We start from the raw sequence: 13,593 nt of genomic DNA, 5'->3' as shown, positions 1-13,593 counted from the left end.
TGTTGTTTTAATGCTTCCCCATCTAACAAACCTCCTGGCATGAAATAAACTAGCACATCAATGAAAACGAATGTAAAAAACATTACCTGCTAGATTTCTTCATGCAGGGGGATTTAAAGAAAATGTAGGCGAGCTTCTAAAAATGTAATCTGCCACCTCCACTCTGCCGTGTCAAAGCTCAATGGTGTGCTTTGAGCCAGTGTGGTGTAGGGGTTAGAGCACTGGTTCAAATAGCTGCATAGCCATGAAACTCACTGGGTGACCCGGGACCAGCCACGGCCTCTAGCCTACTTCAAAGGGTGGTTGTGAGGTTAAAACGGGGAGGAAGGGAACCTTACATATGACCTTCATCTCCTTGGTGGAAAAGTGGGATATGAATGTGATAAATGATGAAAGCGCCGCCAATTCACTCTCTGTCATTCCATTCTGCGCAATTTGCTGAGTTACATCTAGCAAGCTAATATCCGCGTCAGGACATACCTCAAACTGCAGAGAGAATTTGTAATCGGAATCTTTCGCCATATCTTTGATGTAGCTGTCAAAATCATCCAGCTGGACAGGGCTTTAAAAACAAAGATATAGCATGTAACAAGCGAAACGGAAGGGGGAAACCAGATAAGATATTCATAAGCTAAGAAAGAGAAAGAAAGAAAGAGGCTGGATGAATAAAAATAGATCCATCCCTTGGTGCCTAAAGAAAAGTAGCTTTGGTGCAGGGAAAACCCCCTTGAAGAGGGCAGAATTCAAAAAACCCTCACTGAATAAAGAAGCCTTTCCAAAGCCTGTGCTCTCCAGATATAAAGGTAAAGGGACCCCTGACCATTAGGTCCAGTCGTGGCCGACTCTGGGGTTGGGGCGTTCATCTCGCTTTAGTGGCCAAGGGAGCTGGCATACAGCTTCCAGGTCATGTGGCCAGCAGGACTAAGCCACTTCTGGCGAACCAGAGCAGCACATGGAAACGCCGTTTACCTTCCCGCCGGAGTGGTACTTATTTATCTACTTGCACTTTGACATGCTTTCGAACTGTTAGGTTGGCAGGAGCAGGGACTGAGCGACAGGAGCTCAACCCGTCACGGGGATTTGAACTACTGACCTTCTGATCAGCAAGTCCTAGGCTCTGTGGTTTAACCCACAGTGCCACCCGCATCTCTAGATATAGGAAAGGCTAAAACCGAGTGACAGAAGGGCTCAGGCTGAGTCCAACACCCAGCATCTCCAGGAAGGATTGGGAGTGACCCCTGTCCAAAAACCTGAAGAGTCACTGCCAGCCAGTGTAGAAATGATGGTTAACATGTGTGGTTTCTTCATGGTTAATAAACCATGGTTAAGCAGCTGGGCCAGGTTCAGGTGGTGGTTTATAACCATGGCTTAGAGTTATGTGCCAACCAGTCTTCCTATGAGTTCCTTTCACATTTTCTGCAGTTCCCATAATGCTCAGCAGCCCCAGCTAATGCTAATTCTATTTATTAAAAAGTACATTTTAAATGCGAAGATACATTTAACGTCAGGTCTAATTTATTTTTCTATTTCTAGGGATGAAGAAAATACACACCGTCAAATCTTGTGAGGTTTCTTAGGAGGCTGACTTAGAAAGTGCCAACATTTAAAACTGAAGCTGAAAATATCCAGCTCTCCCTTCCGTTTAAAAAAGCACAAAACCTCTAAATGTCACCCACATATATAGCATCGGACATCAAATTATGAATTTGTAGTAGCACTCAAGAGGCTGACATGATCTAGCAAACCACAGCTGACATTTCACAGCATCAGAAATGGCCACAATCAATATCTGACAGTATCTGACAATAGACTTTTAGTCCATCACATTTAGTGATATTTGTACTAATGGTTTCATTCTTCCCAACTATAAGCACCCTGCTGACAGACAGACGGAGAAACTGTGAACCACTGATGTCAAATTTTGACTCTGAAACTGGAATGTCAAATGTTGATGTCAAAATCTAAAGGGTAAAAATCTGAAAACCATCCAGATTTTTTATTTCCCACAATTTTGTCTCAGCTCTGTAAGCCTTTGTGTCAGGAAATCAGTAACAGAACTATAAAAAAAAGCCCACATTGTCCTTGATCCAGCTAAAGTGAGGCCTGCAGATAAAGTGGCAAAACTGTGTCTGGACTATACCACTTGACACTTCAGGAAGGGGCTCACATGGTTAAATCACCGGTATTCGCTGTTGTTGCTTTCAGTTTGCAAACGATACATAATTATTACACACACACACCACAATTTGCATTGGGCTTCCTTTCCATTGAAATAATTGGGGTTGAATAATGTAACAACACCACAATTTACATAATGTATGTAATGGCTTACGTAAATGACGCAAGTTTCATAAATTTCACCTCATAGGACAGAAAGAGGAATAATGTAATTTTTGGCAGAACATGAACTGCAGCAGACTGGAAACAGTGCTGCAGGCAACAAATATAGAGCAGAATGAAAATTTATGCCTTCTTACATATCTAGTTCCAAAACAGGTTCACCACCTCACTGGTCTTGGGGCTTAGTTGTTACTTTCAATGGAACACAGACAAGAATAACTTTAACTGGATCAGGGCCACTGTGGAAACTTGCCTTAATTTGTTAAATTTATACTCTGAATAATGAAGAAGAGGCAAACAACTTTATCTCGCCTGATTATTCATGTTCCAATTAGCAAATAGTGAAGCATATACACACATTCCCCCCATTTCCTTGAAGCAGCAAACCCCAAGGAACTCGTCTCTTATCAACAGTTAATTACTCCTGTTTACCTGTTAGCATTAATGATCCAGTGCATAATTAGCAACTGCCATTAGAGCGCTGTGCTGAGAGAGGGGAACGGCACTGATAACACATACGTTGCTGAGATTTTTCACATTTTGTCATTGTTAATGAAAGGCAAACCCTGTCAGGACTGTAAACTTGAGATAATTGATCTTTCCCTAATGCCTAATTTTCTGCCAGCCAGGAACATTTTTATCGTGCAATATCTGTGGCGAAGATTAAGCAGGCACATACAATTTTGTTTTGCTTAAATGTAATAGTCAGTGACAGATTTGGGTTTTGAGGACCCTCGGGCAGGAAAACCCAGAAGCAGCATCAGAGCTGGGGGGCCTGTTGAGCCCCCAGTGGTTGGAGCTGCTAGCTTTGCTTCCCGCAGTGCAGCGTCTGAGAAGTTCCACCACCCTGTGGCATTGTGGGTAAAATAAAAATGGCAGCACGATTTGTCAGCAAAGATGCGTGGTAAGTCCTTCACCCACTTTTACACCCTAGAGACTCTTCTCATCATTGGACATTGGTTTAAAATGATTTGTATGTTTAAATGAAGATGTATATGGATGGTTACTGTATTCTTCATGTGAGCTGAAGAATACCTTCCCACAAGACCCCAGGAAACTACCAAACATAGTTGGACTCCAGTTCACATCAGCCAGCAGTGGTCAGGGATGATGGGAGTTATAGTCCTGCAGTCAGAGGGCCAGAGATTCCCCATACCTGCCTCTGATAGTTGGACGAATAGTCCGATTCAATATATGGGACTTCCCTACGGCATATGCATTAGCAAAGGGGGGACGTGGTCCCTTTTCACTTCAGTGATAGATGTCTGTAAGGCAGGGGTAGTGAACCTCAGGCCCAAAGTCTAGTTATATAAATTTAATCAATCAATTAATCAATTAAAAGTGGCCCTCCAGACCTGTATTGAGCTCTCAGGACACTGTCTAAGCCAGAGCCCCTTCCAGACCCTTCATGTATCCCTATTTTCCAGGGACAACCTCAGATTTACAGAAACTGTTCTGGTTTCTGATTTGATCTTGGAATGTCCCACCTTTCCTTAAGACGCCCTTATTTTCATCGGAGAAATGTTGGAAGTTATGGAGTTATACCACTCCCCCCAAGCCAAGGAGATGAGTAACTATACAACCTTTAGAAGACATCCGAAGGCAGCTCTGTATAGGGAAGTTTTTAAAAAAATGTTTAATGTTTTCTTATGTTTTTATATATGTTGGAAGCTGTCCAGAGCAGCCGAAGCAACACAGTCAGATGGGTGGGGTATAAACAAACAAACAAGCAAAGGATTGGCAAGTGTGTGTGTGTGTGTGTGTGTGTGTGTAGCAAACCACTGAGTTTTGTGTGGCTGGACCACAGTCTACTGCCTGAGCCTCATCCATTGCTCTTCCCACTTTTGCTTCTGGCCCTGCTCACGCTTGCATGCGGCCCCCAGAATGTGTCACAGGATGAAACATGGCCCTTGGGGTTAAGAAGGGTTTCGTGCCCCTGTTGAGATGAGGGCAACAGTGACATTTCCATTAAGTGTTACAAAATGGACATACTTGGTCAGTTTCCTCTTCTTCAGTCCGTTTTTACTCCTGAAAGAGGAAGAGAATGCTGCAGTTACTTTTTGACAGCCATTTTCTGGATGGCGACAGCGTTAATCAAATGCCGTGAAACAAATTTGCTAACACACACTTGAGGACACATAACGTGGTAAGAAATGATTTCTAAACCACTTCTCCTTGGTTCACGTCCAGGTGAAGGAACAAAACCTTATATAAAAATGGAACCAAGAGAGAGATGCAAGCTGAGCGTCTAGTAGGGACCCGGTTTATTAAAGGGACCCGGTTTATTAATGGAGCTATTGCAATAACAACAGCTGCTGTAAACCAGATGTTCAGCGAAACACCAGTTAGGAGAACTGCCCCGAAGGCACATTTTAACAAGGCTTTCATAGTGTTTTTCAGACACAATACATCATTAGCTTATAGAATGCATACATCAAGAGAGGTCACGGGTCAAGGGGTTTGCACACGGCAAACATATTTAGTTCATTTGTGTAACTGAATGATTAAAATTGGGCAGATCTTAAAAGCATGCCAGTTAATTGGGGGGGAGGGGAGAGAACCATTGCCCTTTTGGAACAGGCTCTTGAATAATGAGCATATAACCTGAAAGGACATTTGCTTTCCTATAAAGAAACTGCTGAATACTAGTCACATCAGGGGTGGGTGAAAGCTTAGCCATATCTCACTGATTATATGCAAAGTATGCAGGGTTCGTTCATTCATTCAATATCCTGCCCTTTCCCCCTATAGCAGCCCAGGGCAGCAAATCTATCAATAATAAAACATTTATTTTCAACTTTGTAAAAACAGTTTACAGATTTCCAAAACCAGGTATCTTAGGCTTTCCAAGAACAGTGCGTTTAGGCCATCAAATCTCCAAGTAAACAGGGATGCTTACTGCCACTGAAAAGGCTGTCATGGGTCAATGCCAACCAAGGAGCCCCCAGTTGGCACCCCCTGTTGGCACCAGTATCCAGCGACATTGTCCCATTCATGGAAGGGCTTGCCCATCCATCTCACCTCACTGTGTGCGCCCCAGATTTGCTCTTTGGGAGAAGTTCCGCTGTGCAAGTGGAAAGTCCTTCTGCAAACAGAACAGCTTTGTCTGATACAACCCTGAAGTTTCTTGGGCATGGCTAGACAGAGTTCTGCGCAATGCCCCCCCCCAATTTCCTCCCCACCCAATCATAAAATGGGTGCAAGGGGCAAAGTTCCCTCTTGCTTTCGTATTTCAAGAGTCGAACTCCGTGTTAACGCCGAGAACATATTCAACATAGATTTGAGCAAACCTAGCAGGAAATGAAAACTTTTCGGTTACGGTCGAGGAAGAAGCAAGCTGTTTGATGCAGACTTACCAAGGGTTAATATAAAACGCCAAGAGATAATCAGTCCATAGGCAGGAAGGCAACAGAGTTAGGAAAGCAAAGACACTCCTACGCCTGTGAGTATTAATAGATAATATGCAGAGAGATTAACAATTGAAGTCAGGAGGATTAGTATGACAAGCAAGAGATCAATAGGTCACATGTTAAAATCTAGACAGACAGCCTGGAAGAAGAGGTAGGGGTGTTAGAGGCATAGTCAAGGCTATATAATGAAAAAGAGGAATTGATCCCTGTTTTCTGGGATGCAGCAACCAACTACACTGCGTGGAGTAAACCAGCTACTCCCCACACTATTCACCCACAAGCGTATCCCCTTTTAAACCTCCCCAGGGACCCTCTTGCCACCCCCAGAGGCTCAAGTAAATTCATAGCATTGGGCTGCTCCGTTTGGGGTTCCTTGTTAGCGTAACTCCAGCTTGGATCATTAATTAGCTAGAGCGTTTGATCTTCCGCCTTTGGTGCCATACCAAAGAAGCCCCCCGAAAAGAGGATTAATGATTGCTGAGGAGGGCTCTCTGCTTCTGGGAGCTCAAAGAGGGAATAAAGGTTGATTTCCGCTTAGTTCATTAGCTGCATCAATATTTACAGGGCCTGCTGGTGGCTTTCATTCAGTTTGGGAAGTTTTTATCATCAAAAGACTTGCTTCGGCGCCATATCAAATCGATTTTGCCAGTTGCGCCAGCCGGCTGCACCTCATAAAATCCGCAAAATACCTTCACATCTGCCTGCTCCCCATACCAGCCCTTTAACTGATTGGCCCATGGTCTTGGGGTCTTCCACTGTTTGGGGGAAGCACCTGCCTCACATGGTGATATCCGGGGTCTCATCTGCACATCACGGTAAGCCAAAGCTGGTTACCAGATAAGCTAATTAAAGCATCAGTAACTGCCCGAGGCCACTCACAATTCAGAATAGGAGATGAGACAGTATATAATATAGGGACGCGGATGGCACTGTGGGTTAAACCACAGAGCGTAGGACTTGCCGATCAGAAGGTTGGCGGTTCGAATCCCTGTGACGGGGTGAGCTCCCGTTGCTCGGTCCCTGCTCCTGCCAACCTATCAGTTTGAAAGCACCGCAAAGTGCAAGTAGATAAATAGGTACCGTTCCAGCAGGAAGGTAAACGGTGTTTCCGTGCGCTGCTCTGGTTCGCCAGAAGCAGCTTAGTCATGCTGGCCACATGAGCCGGAAGCTGTACGCCGGCTCCCTCAGCCAATAAAGCGAGATGAGCGCCGCAACCCCAGAGTTGTCCGTGACTGGACCTAATGGTCAGGGGTCCCTTTACCTTAATATAATATAATAATATTCTGAACTGATTTTTTCAAATCACTTGCATTTCAAGGTTACCAGGATTGCTCAAACATGAGGGATCTCAAAGGAGCTTGCAACCACAATTGTTCCGCCTCAGCCCTCTAGAGTGTGCTACTGGCTTAGATCTAGTGAGACAGGAACAGAGGAAGATGCTGTAGACCAAGTCTGACCTTTGGTCCATACTGTCTGCACTGACTGGCAGCAGCTCTCCAGGAGTTCAGACTGAGGATGTGAGGATACCCAGAGCTTACAGGCTTAACAGCTCAGAGGGAAATGACATCCTGTCACTGCGGGGCTGTTCACATCTTTGTTATGTAAACGATTTACTTTCTGTTTTGGCTGCGACGGGAGAAGCATCATGCCTTCGCTATCTCATGGTTGGTTGTTTTGCTGCTGTACAATAAAGCTTCCTAGAATAGAAGCTGTTGTGTGAGAGTTTTATTGCATGGCTGAGATTCCTTCCACACAGGCACAGCGCTGCGCAAGATACTCTGCTGTAGCTGGGAGAAGCAGGTCGGCACAGTGGAAGCGGACTGGACGCCACAACAGTCCCACTGTTCACAGCCGAGATGGACGCTCAGTGGAACAGAGGACACTCCCAGCTCTCCCTGGATATGCCAGGGATTGAACTTGGAGAACCTTCTGCATGCAAAGCAGGTGTTCTATCACTGAGCTACAGTCCTTGCCTAGGATTCTGGATTTCAGAGAAGCGGTAGCTAGCAGCAGGTATTTACAAACTGAGAAGAAGGAGGAAGCATCTCAATAGACATGTTTCGGATTTCATGACACGACCCTAAGCATGTTTACTTTGTACTGGCTGAAAGACTTGGAGGGAACTTCCAAAGGTATTTGTGGGTCTAAATAGGTTTTAAATTAATAGGCCCTTGAAGAGAAAGCCAACCAGGTCTCTCTGCCTTGCTCTCAGTCTCTCTCTCTCTCTCAGTCAATATTTATAGAAAGACAGAAGAGGTCCCAAGGGCCATCTAGTCCAACCCCCTTGATTATCATTTGGGAGACACCAGGCTTGATATACAAAACACCTGCAGTGTGGAAGAAATGGGTTTCATGGGTGAACAAGAGCATTAACTGGTGATCCCTTAAGCATTTTTCTCATTGCAGAACTCATTGCAGATTCATTGACCAGATTTTCTGGACTCTTTATTGCTATGGGAGATTGTATGTCCAGGGGAAGAAAAAGCAGCATTTGTCTTCCCTGACTCACATAACCAGATGCTTGAGCATTGCAGTTTCTCAGTGGAAATAGCTAAGGATGAAAGGCACGACCTCAATCAAATGAAATGCAATGCTTGAAGAGGTCAAAGAGGAGGGGGAAGGAGTGCTATAGGTGTACTGTACTGTTTTGTTGTATGGATAGCCTTGGGAAGAATTTTGTTCTTGAAAGGTGGTACGAAAATTTATTTAGATAATGAATAAATAGCTGTTTTCAGTGCCATGTGGTCTCTGGAAGGCTGTGGGGGAGGGAAATGAACATTTTGTCTGAAAAAGGACCCCCTGTTCTAAGCCTGCTTCCCAGAGGCGATGTGACTGCAAATAAAGAGACTGGTGACCTCCTGCTTCCAAAAACAATTAAAAAATTGTCCAGCAGCACCTTAGAGAACTAAGTTTTTTTTAAATAATCTTTTTCAAGATTTGTTTTATTTATTTTTATTTATTTTGGGGAAAGAATGGGGTAAAAATCATACAGATGAATGAATAAATAATATAAAATGTATGTCCTATTTAAAATGTGGGATCCAACTGTTAACGTTTGAGCGGACACGGACACGGAGCAATGGATCCAAACTACAAGAAAGAAGATTCCACCTAAACATTAGGAAGAACTTCCTGACAGTAAGAGCTGTTCGACAGTGGAATTTGCTGCCAAGGAGTGTGGTGGAGTCTCCTTCTTTGGAGGTCTTTAAGCAGAGGCTTGACAACCATATGTCAGGAGTGCTCTGATGGTGGTTCCTGCTTGGCAGGGGGTTGGACTCGATGGCCCTTGTGGTCTCTTCCAACTCTTCTATGATTCTATGAATTGCAAAATCTTTCTCACAGCAAACATTATTTAGAGTTAGGGTCAAAAAAACCCAAAACTCAATACACATCAAGTAGCCAGGCAAATGTAAGAGTAGCTGTAATAAAACTTTGGGCATCGCTTACCAGTTATATGGCAGTTTTCCATCTCTCTCCAATGAAGCGAAGTTCACAAAGGTTCCAGCTCCACATTCCCTGGTATTAGAAGAAGACCTCAAGTGATTATTGGTAGATCGGCCTCTGTCTCTCTCACTATCTTTAATCTGTCCTGGATCTGCCTTTTCCTTCCCTCCTTCTTACTAGATCAATAAATTTGTCCATGATGAAAATACGCCCCCAGTGGACACAGCGAGGCTGACTTCTGACTAAGCATGGTTAAGAATCAAACCAGACAGAGCGAGAGAGATCAGAGAATCTCTCAAGTTCTTCCTCTTCATGGTAGAGGGTTTCCCAAACGTGGGTCCCAAGCTGTTTTGTGACTACAACTCCCATACTCCCTAGCTAGCAGGACCAGGGATGATGGGAATTGCAGTCCCAAAACAGCCGGAGACCAAAGTTTAGGAAGCCACATCCTGAACTGAGAACTGAGTGTTGCAGTGCTGCTCCAGCCTTCCCTCCCCATTAATTGCAAAATTGGTTAACAGAACAATTAAGAGTCAGCAGATCTGATTGCAACCTTTGGTAGCCGGCAATATTTCTCCTCTGTTCTGTAACATCTGCATTTGTACCGGTGAGCAAATTCAAGGAGGAGTATTGCATTTATTGCCAGGTCATGGAACAGAAAAAGATGGTGAGCATCACCTGGAGAACAGCTGTAGCTATAAATAAGAGCCAAGCAGACATAATCCAATTTAAAAGAGCTCTGCTATTCCAAGTGCACATGTTTCACCTGAAATGTGTACAGTACATCAAATACATCCCATTTAATAAAACACCATGTCTGCAGGAGAACCAATTAACACCCCCCCTTTTTTCTCTCTCAAAGTGATGCTTTGAAATGCAATTACATACCTTGTTAACCTTGAAAGGAAAGAGGAAATTATTTTTATGCACAGTGTGCATGGAAATTGTAAGGAAATAGGGAGTCTTAATCCTTCTGCGGGTGGCGCTGTGGGTAAAACCTCAGCGCCTAGGACTTGCCGATCGCATGGTCTGCGGTTCGAATCCCCGCGGCGGGGTGCGCTCCCGTCGTTCGGTCCCAGCGCCTGCCAACCTAGCAGTTCGAAAGCACCCCCGGGTGCAAGTAGATAAATAGGGACCGCTTTATAGCAGGAAGGTAAACGGCGTTCCATGTGCTGCGCTGGCTCACCAGATGCAGCTTGTCACGCTGGCCACGTGACCCCGAAGTGTCTGCGGACAGCGCTGGCTCCCGGCCTATAGAGTGAGATGAGCGCACAACCCTAGAGTCTGGCAAGACAGGCCCGTACGGGCAGGGGTACCTTTACCTTTACCTTTTAATCCTTCTGCAAGGCTTTCATTGATAGATGTTTGCAGAATGAATCAGTGATGGGATTAACTTGGCAACCAGGATGAGGACAGTCCTTGGACAAAGGGTGGGTGTTTCAGGGGTGGAGAAGGTCATGCAAACAAGGTTGCTGCAGTGGTGCATGGAATCACCAATTGCTTCTTAGTTAATTCATTTGGCTACGTGTAAGTAAGGGAACCACCTGTTGCTTATCACTTAAGAGATGAACATATTGGAGGAGAATACCTGGTTTATCTGTGGTGCATCCATACAGAACCATAGAATTTTAGATTTGAAAGGAGCTCTAGGGGGTCAGCTCATCCAATTCCCTTCTGCCCATGTCAGGTTCAGCCCAGTCCAAATCTGGAATCTGAGGTCTTCTGAACCTAATTATTCCAACCGCAAGGCTGGAGGTCTCCACACAAACTGCCTAGCTTGTCTGGGCAGCCCAGGACCTCCATACACACTGCTCAGGCTTGCGTCCCAGGGAGGTCACTTGCGGACTGCTAACACAGCGATTTGACTTCACCCCCAGAGGTGCACAACCTGGAGTTGCTGGGGACTGAAATTCTGCATGCCTAGCAGATGCTCTCTCATTGAGTTACAATCCTATTGAGCTCCTCATAGAACATGGTTCATCATAATATAAATTATGGATCTCGTAAGAACATTAGAAGAGTCTTGCTGGACCAAGCCAATGGTCCATCTAGTCCAGCATCCTGTTCTCACAGTGGCCAACCAGATGCCTGTGGGAAGCCTCAAAGCATGACCTGAGCCCAAAAACCCTCTCCTGGCATCCAGAGGCATACTGCCTCCAAGATGGAGGTCGAACATCACCATCATTGCTAGAAGCCACTGAGCTTTGGGAAAAATTCTCCATGAATGTGTCCAATCCTCTTTAAAAGACATCCCAGTTAGACATCACCACTCATTGTGCAAGCAATATGCAGTGGCCCAATCCCTAGCTCAGCAAGGCACACGGTTGCTCCATTCGCCATTTACGAACCATCACTGGCATTAGAAGTCAAAGCTGACCTACCTGGCCATTTGCAGGTGTTTTCTCCGAAGGACCACAAGAGTGACCAGCAGCAGGCCTATCAAAAGGATGCTCAAGATGGCTAGGACAGAGATGACCACCACGTTGGGATTCATCTCCGTAACTGAAATGCAAGGAGGAGGAGCCAGGTTAAGGAACGATACCAAGACATGCTAAGGAAAAGACAACAATCCTGAATTATTTCTGCTTATAATAGTTTCTCAGAGAGCACTTCCGCAATGACTACAGGGGTCCTTTAAAAAAGGCATATACTGACAAAAAATGATGGGCAATTGACCAAAAAAGGCAAATGGTGTACTCTCAGTTTCCTGGTGGGCAAAATGTAATAATAAGCTCAACAACTGACAATTTCATGCCCATTAATGCTACCCCAAAAGGTAGCATCTGACTAATAACTCAATGCTTAGGAATGTACATTTTGCCTAATATGTTCTTCTGCCACATCTCAATCTTAGACTTGGAGGGACCACGAAGGTCATCAAGTCCAACCCTTTGCAATGCTGGGATCTTCTGAGAAGCTTTTGGGGGGTATTTTCCACAGGTCCTTGCCCTATGGCCGCCTTTTTTTTGGGGGGGGGGGAGAAATGGGTGAAGAATCAAAGGACTTCAGCTCACCCATTGTGGAGACAGCAATGAAGGTGGGGATGCTGGGGCTGTTGTGGCTGAAGGTGGTCACACTGCAGTTGTAGGACGTGGCAGGCAGGAGGCTGGAGATGGTCACTACATGCGAAGAGACCGTAACAGGCTCCTAAATGTAGGGGGGAGGCAAGGAAAGAGTTTGTGGTTAGTGATCAGTCCGATTATTATATGCCTTCCCCACCACTGCAAGCAAATGCAAGCTAAACTCCTGTATGTGCTTAGAAACATAGAATTGGAGAAGACCCCAAGGGCCATGTAGTCTCACCCCCCACAATGCAGGACTCTCAACTGAGCATTCATGACAGATGCTGGGTGGCTGACCAGAAAGCAAGCCCCATTGAACGCTGATTCAAGATGGGCAAAAGCAAGCACTTCTTCACACATGGCTAAACTTTGGGATTCCTACCACAAGAGATTGTGGTGGCCAGCCAACACCATCCCATTTAAAGGATAGGTTTGCGAGTATTGAAACTCCCGCTTTGCATGGAAAACCACACCATTCAAACCTCTACATATTTGTACTTATGTCCTCATTTTGGATAACTTATATCCTGGTCTTTGCACAAGCCGCAAAGTGATTGCAAGAAAAACAAATGAGATTAAAAGAGCATATCATATATCTGACAAATATTGTCACCCTTAAAAACAGCAGAGCAACAACTCGCTAAACTGCAGTTATGGATAGCAGCAGTGTGGGGCAGCAACAAACCATTCTCAAGCTGTACAGTCCTGGGAAGGCTGTAACATGTAATCAGTCTTTAACATCAGCAGTCAGGAGTGCTTTAGCCCTGTTTTTGAGTTTGTTTGAAACTTAAACAGCTTATCTCATATCCCTGTGTAAGTTTTTCTCAAAACCTTTTTTGTAAACTCAGGGAAGCGTTTCAGCCCTGCTCTTGAGTTTGCTGGAAATCATTTAAAATCATTTAAGGTTTATAATGTTCTCTTAAATAGGGCTATGTTTAAAACTTGCCATTGAGGTTTTTATACCTTTTTTGTAAACTCAAGGAAGCGGTTCAGCCCTGCTCTTGAGTTTGTTTGATATCACTTAAAATTATTTAAGGTTTATGAAATTCTTTATTTCCTTCTGAGGAAACTGATTAGTTCAGTGAAATGAATTTTGTAGCCGGCATCTCGTAAAGTCTTTGTTTAATTCTAGGTTAATTTTTCCTTAAATTTTTGATTTTTGTTATTTAGTTTAATTCTAAAGTTCATTACTTCTTGTTTCAGGGATTTTCACGGCAATTCTTTTGTTTTGTGTACAGTCCTGGGAAGGCTGTAGCATGTGACAGAGACAAATGTGGAATTTAGCTCTTGCGTTCCTGACCACAGCATGCCGTGCAGGAAGGCGATAAAACCAAATC

General features: G+C 44.5%; 1 protein-coding gene across 2 annotated transcripts in view; it reads right to left on the bottom strand.

The window, feature by feature from the left end:
* The window catches only part of PTPRO (protein tyrosine phosphatase receptor type O), a 129,175-nt gene that overhangs the window by 16,875 nt on the left and 98,707 nt on the right, over positions 1–13,593 (bottom strand). Inside the window, exons 14-19 of one of the 2 annotated variants that reach the window (XM_083401843.1) lie at positions 12,209–12,341; positions 11,576–11,696; positions 9,198–9,266; positions 5,697–5,780; positions 4,333–4,368; positions 481–562 (exon numbers count right to left, since the gene is read on the bottom strand). In XM_083401843.1, the coding sequence (XP_083257969.1) occupies positions 481–562; positions 4,333–4,368; positions 5,697–5,780; positions 9,198–9,266; positions 11,576–11,696; positions 12,209–12,341 (525 nt within the window). The remainder of the gene's footprint in view (positions 1–480; positions 563–4,332; positions 4,369–5,696; positions 5,781–9,197; positions 9,267–11,575; positions 11,697–12,208; positions 12,342–13,593) is intronic. The other variant, XM_083401844.1, reaches the window with a different exon arrangement.

Source organism: Podarcis tiliguerta, assembly GCF_965153285.1.
Source record: "Podarcis tiliguerta genome assembly, chromosome: 10".
NCBI classification, from domain to species: Eukaryota; Metazoa; Chordata; class Lepidosauria; order Squamata; family Lacertidae; genus Podarcis; species Podarcis tiliguerta.
The sequence above is the reverse complement of the archived record's forward strand: the minus strand, read 5'-3'. Positions and strand labels throughout refer to the sequence as shown.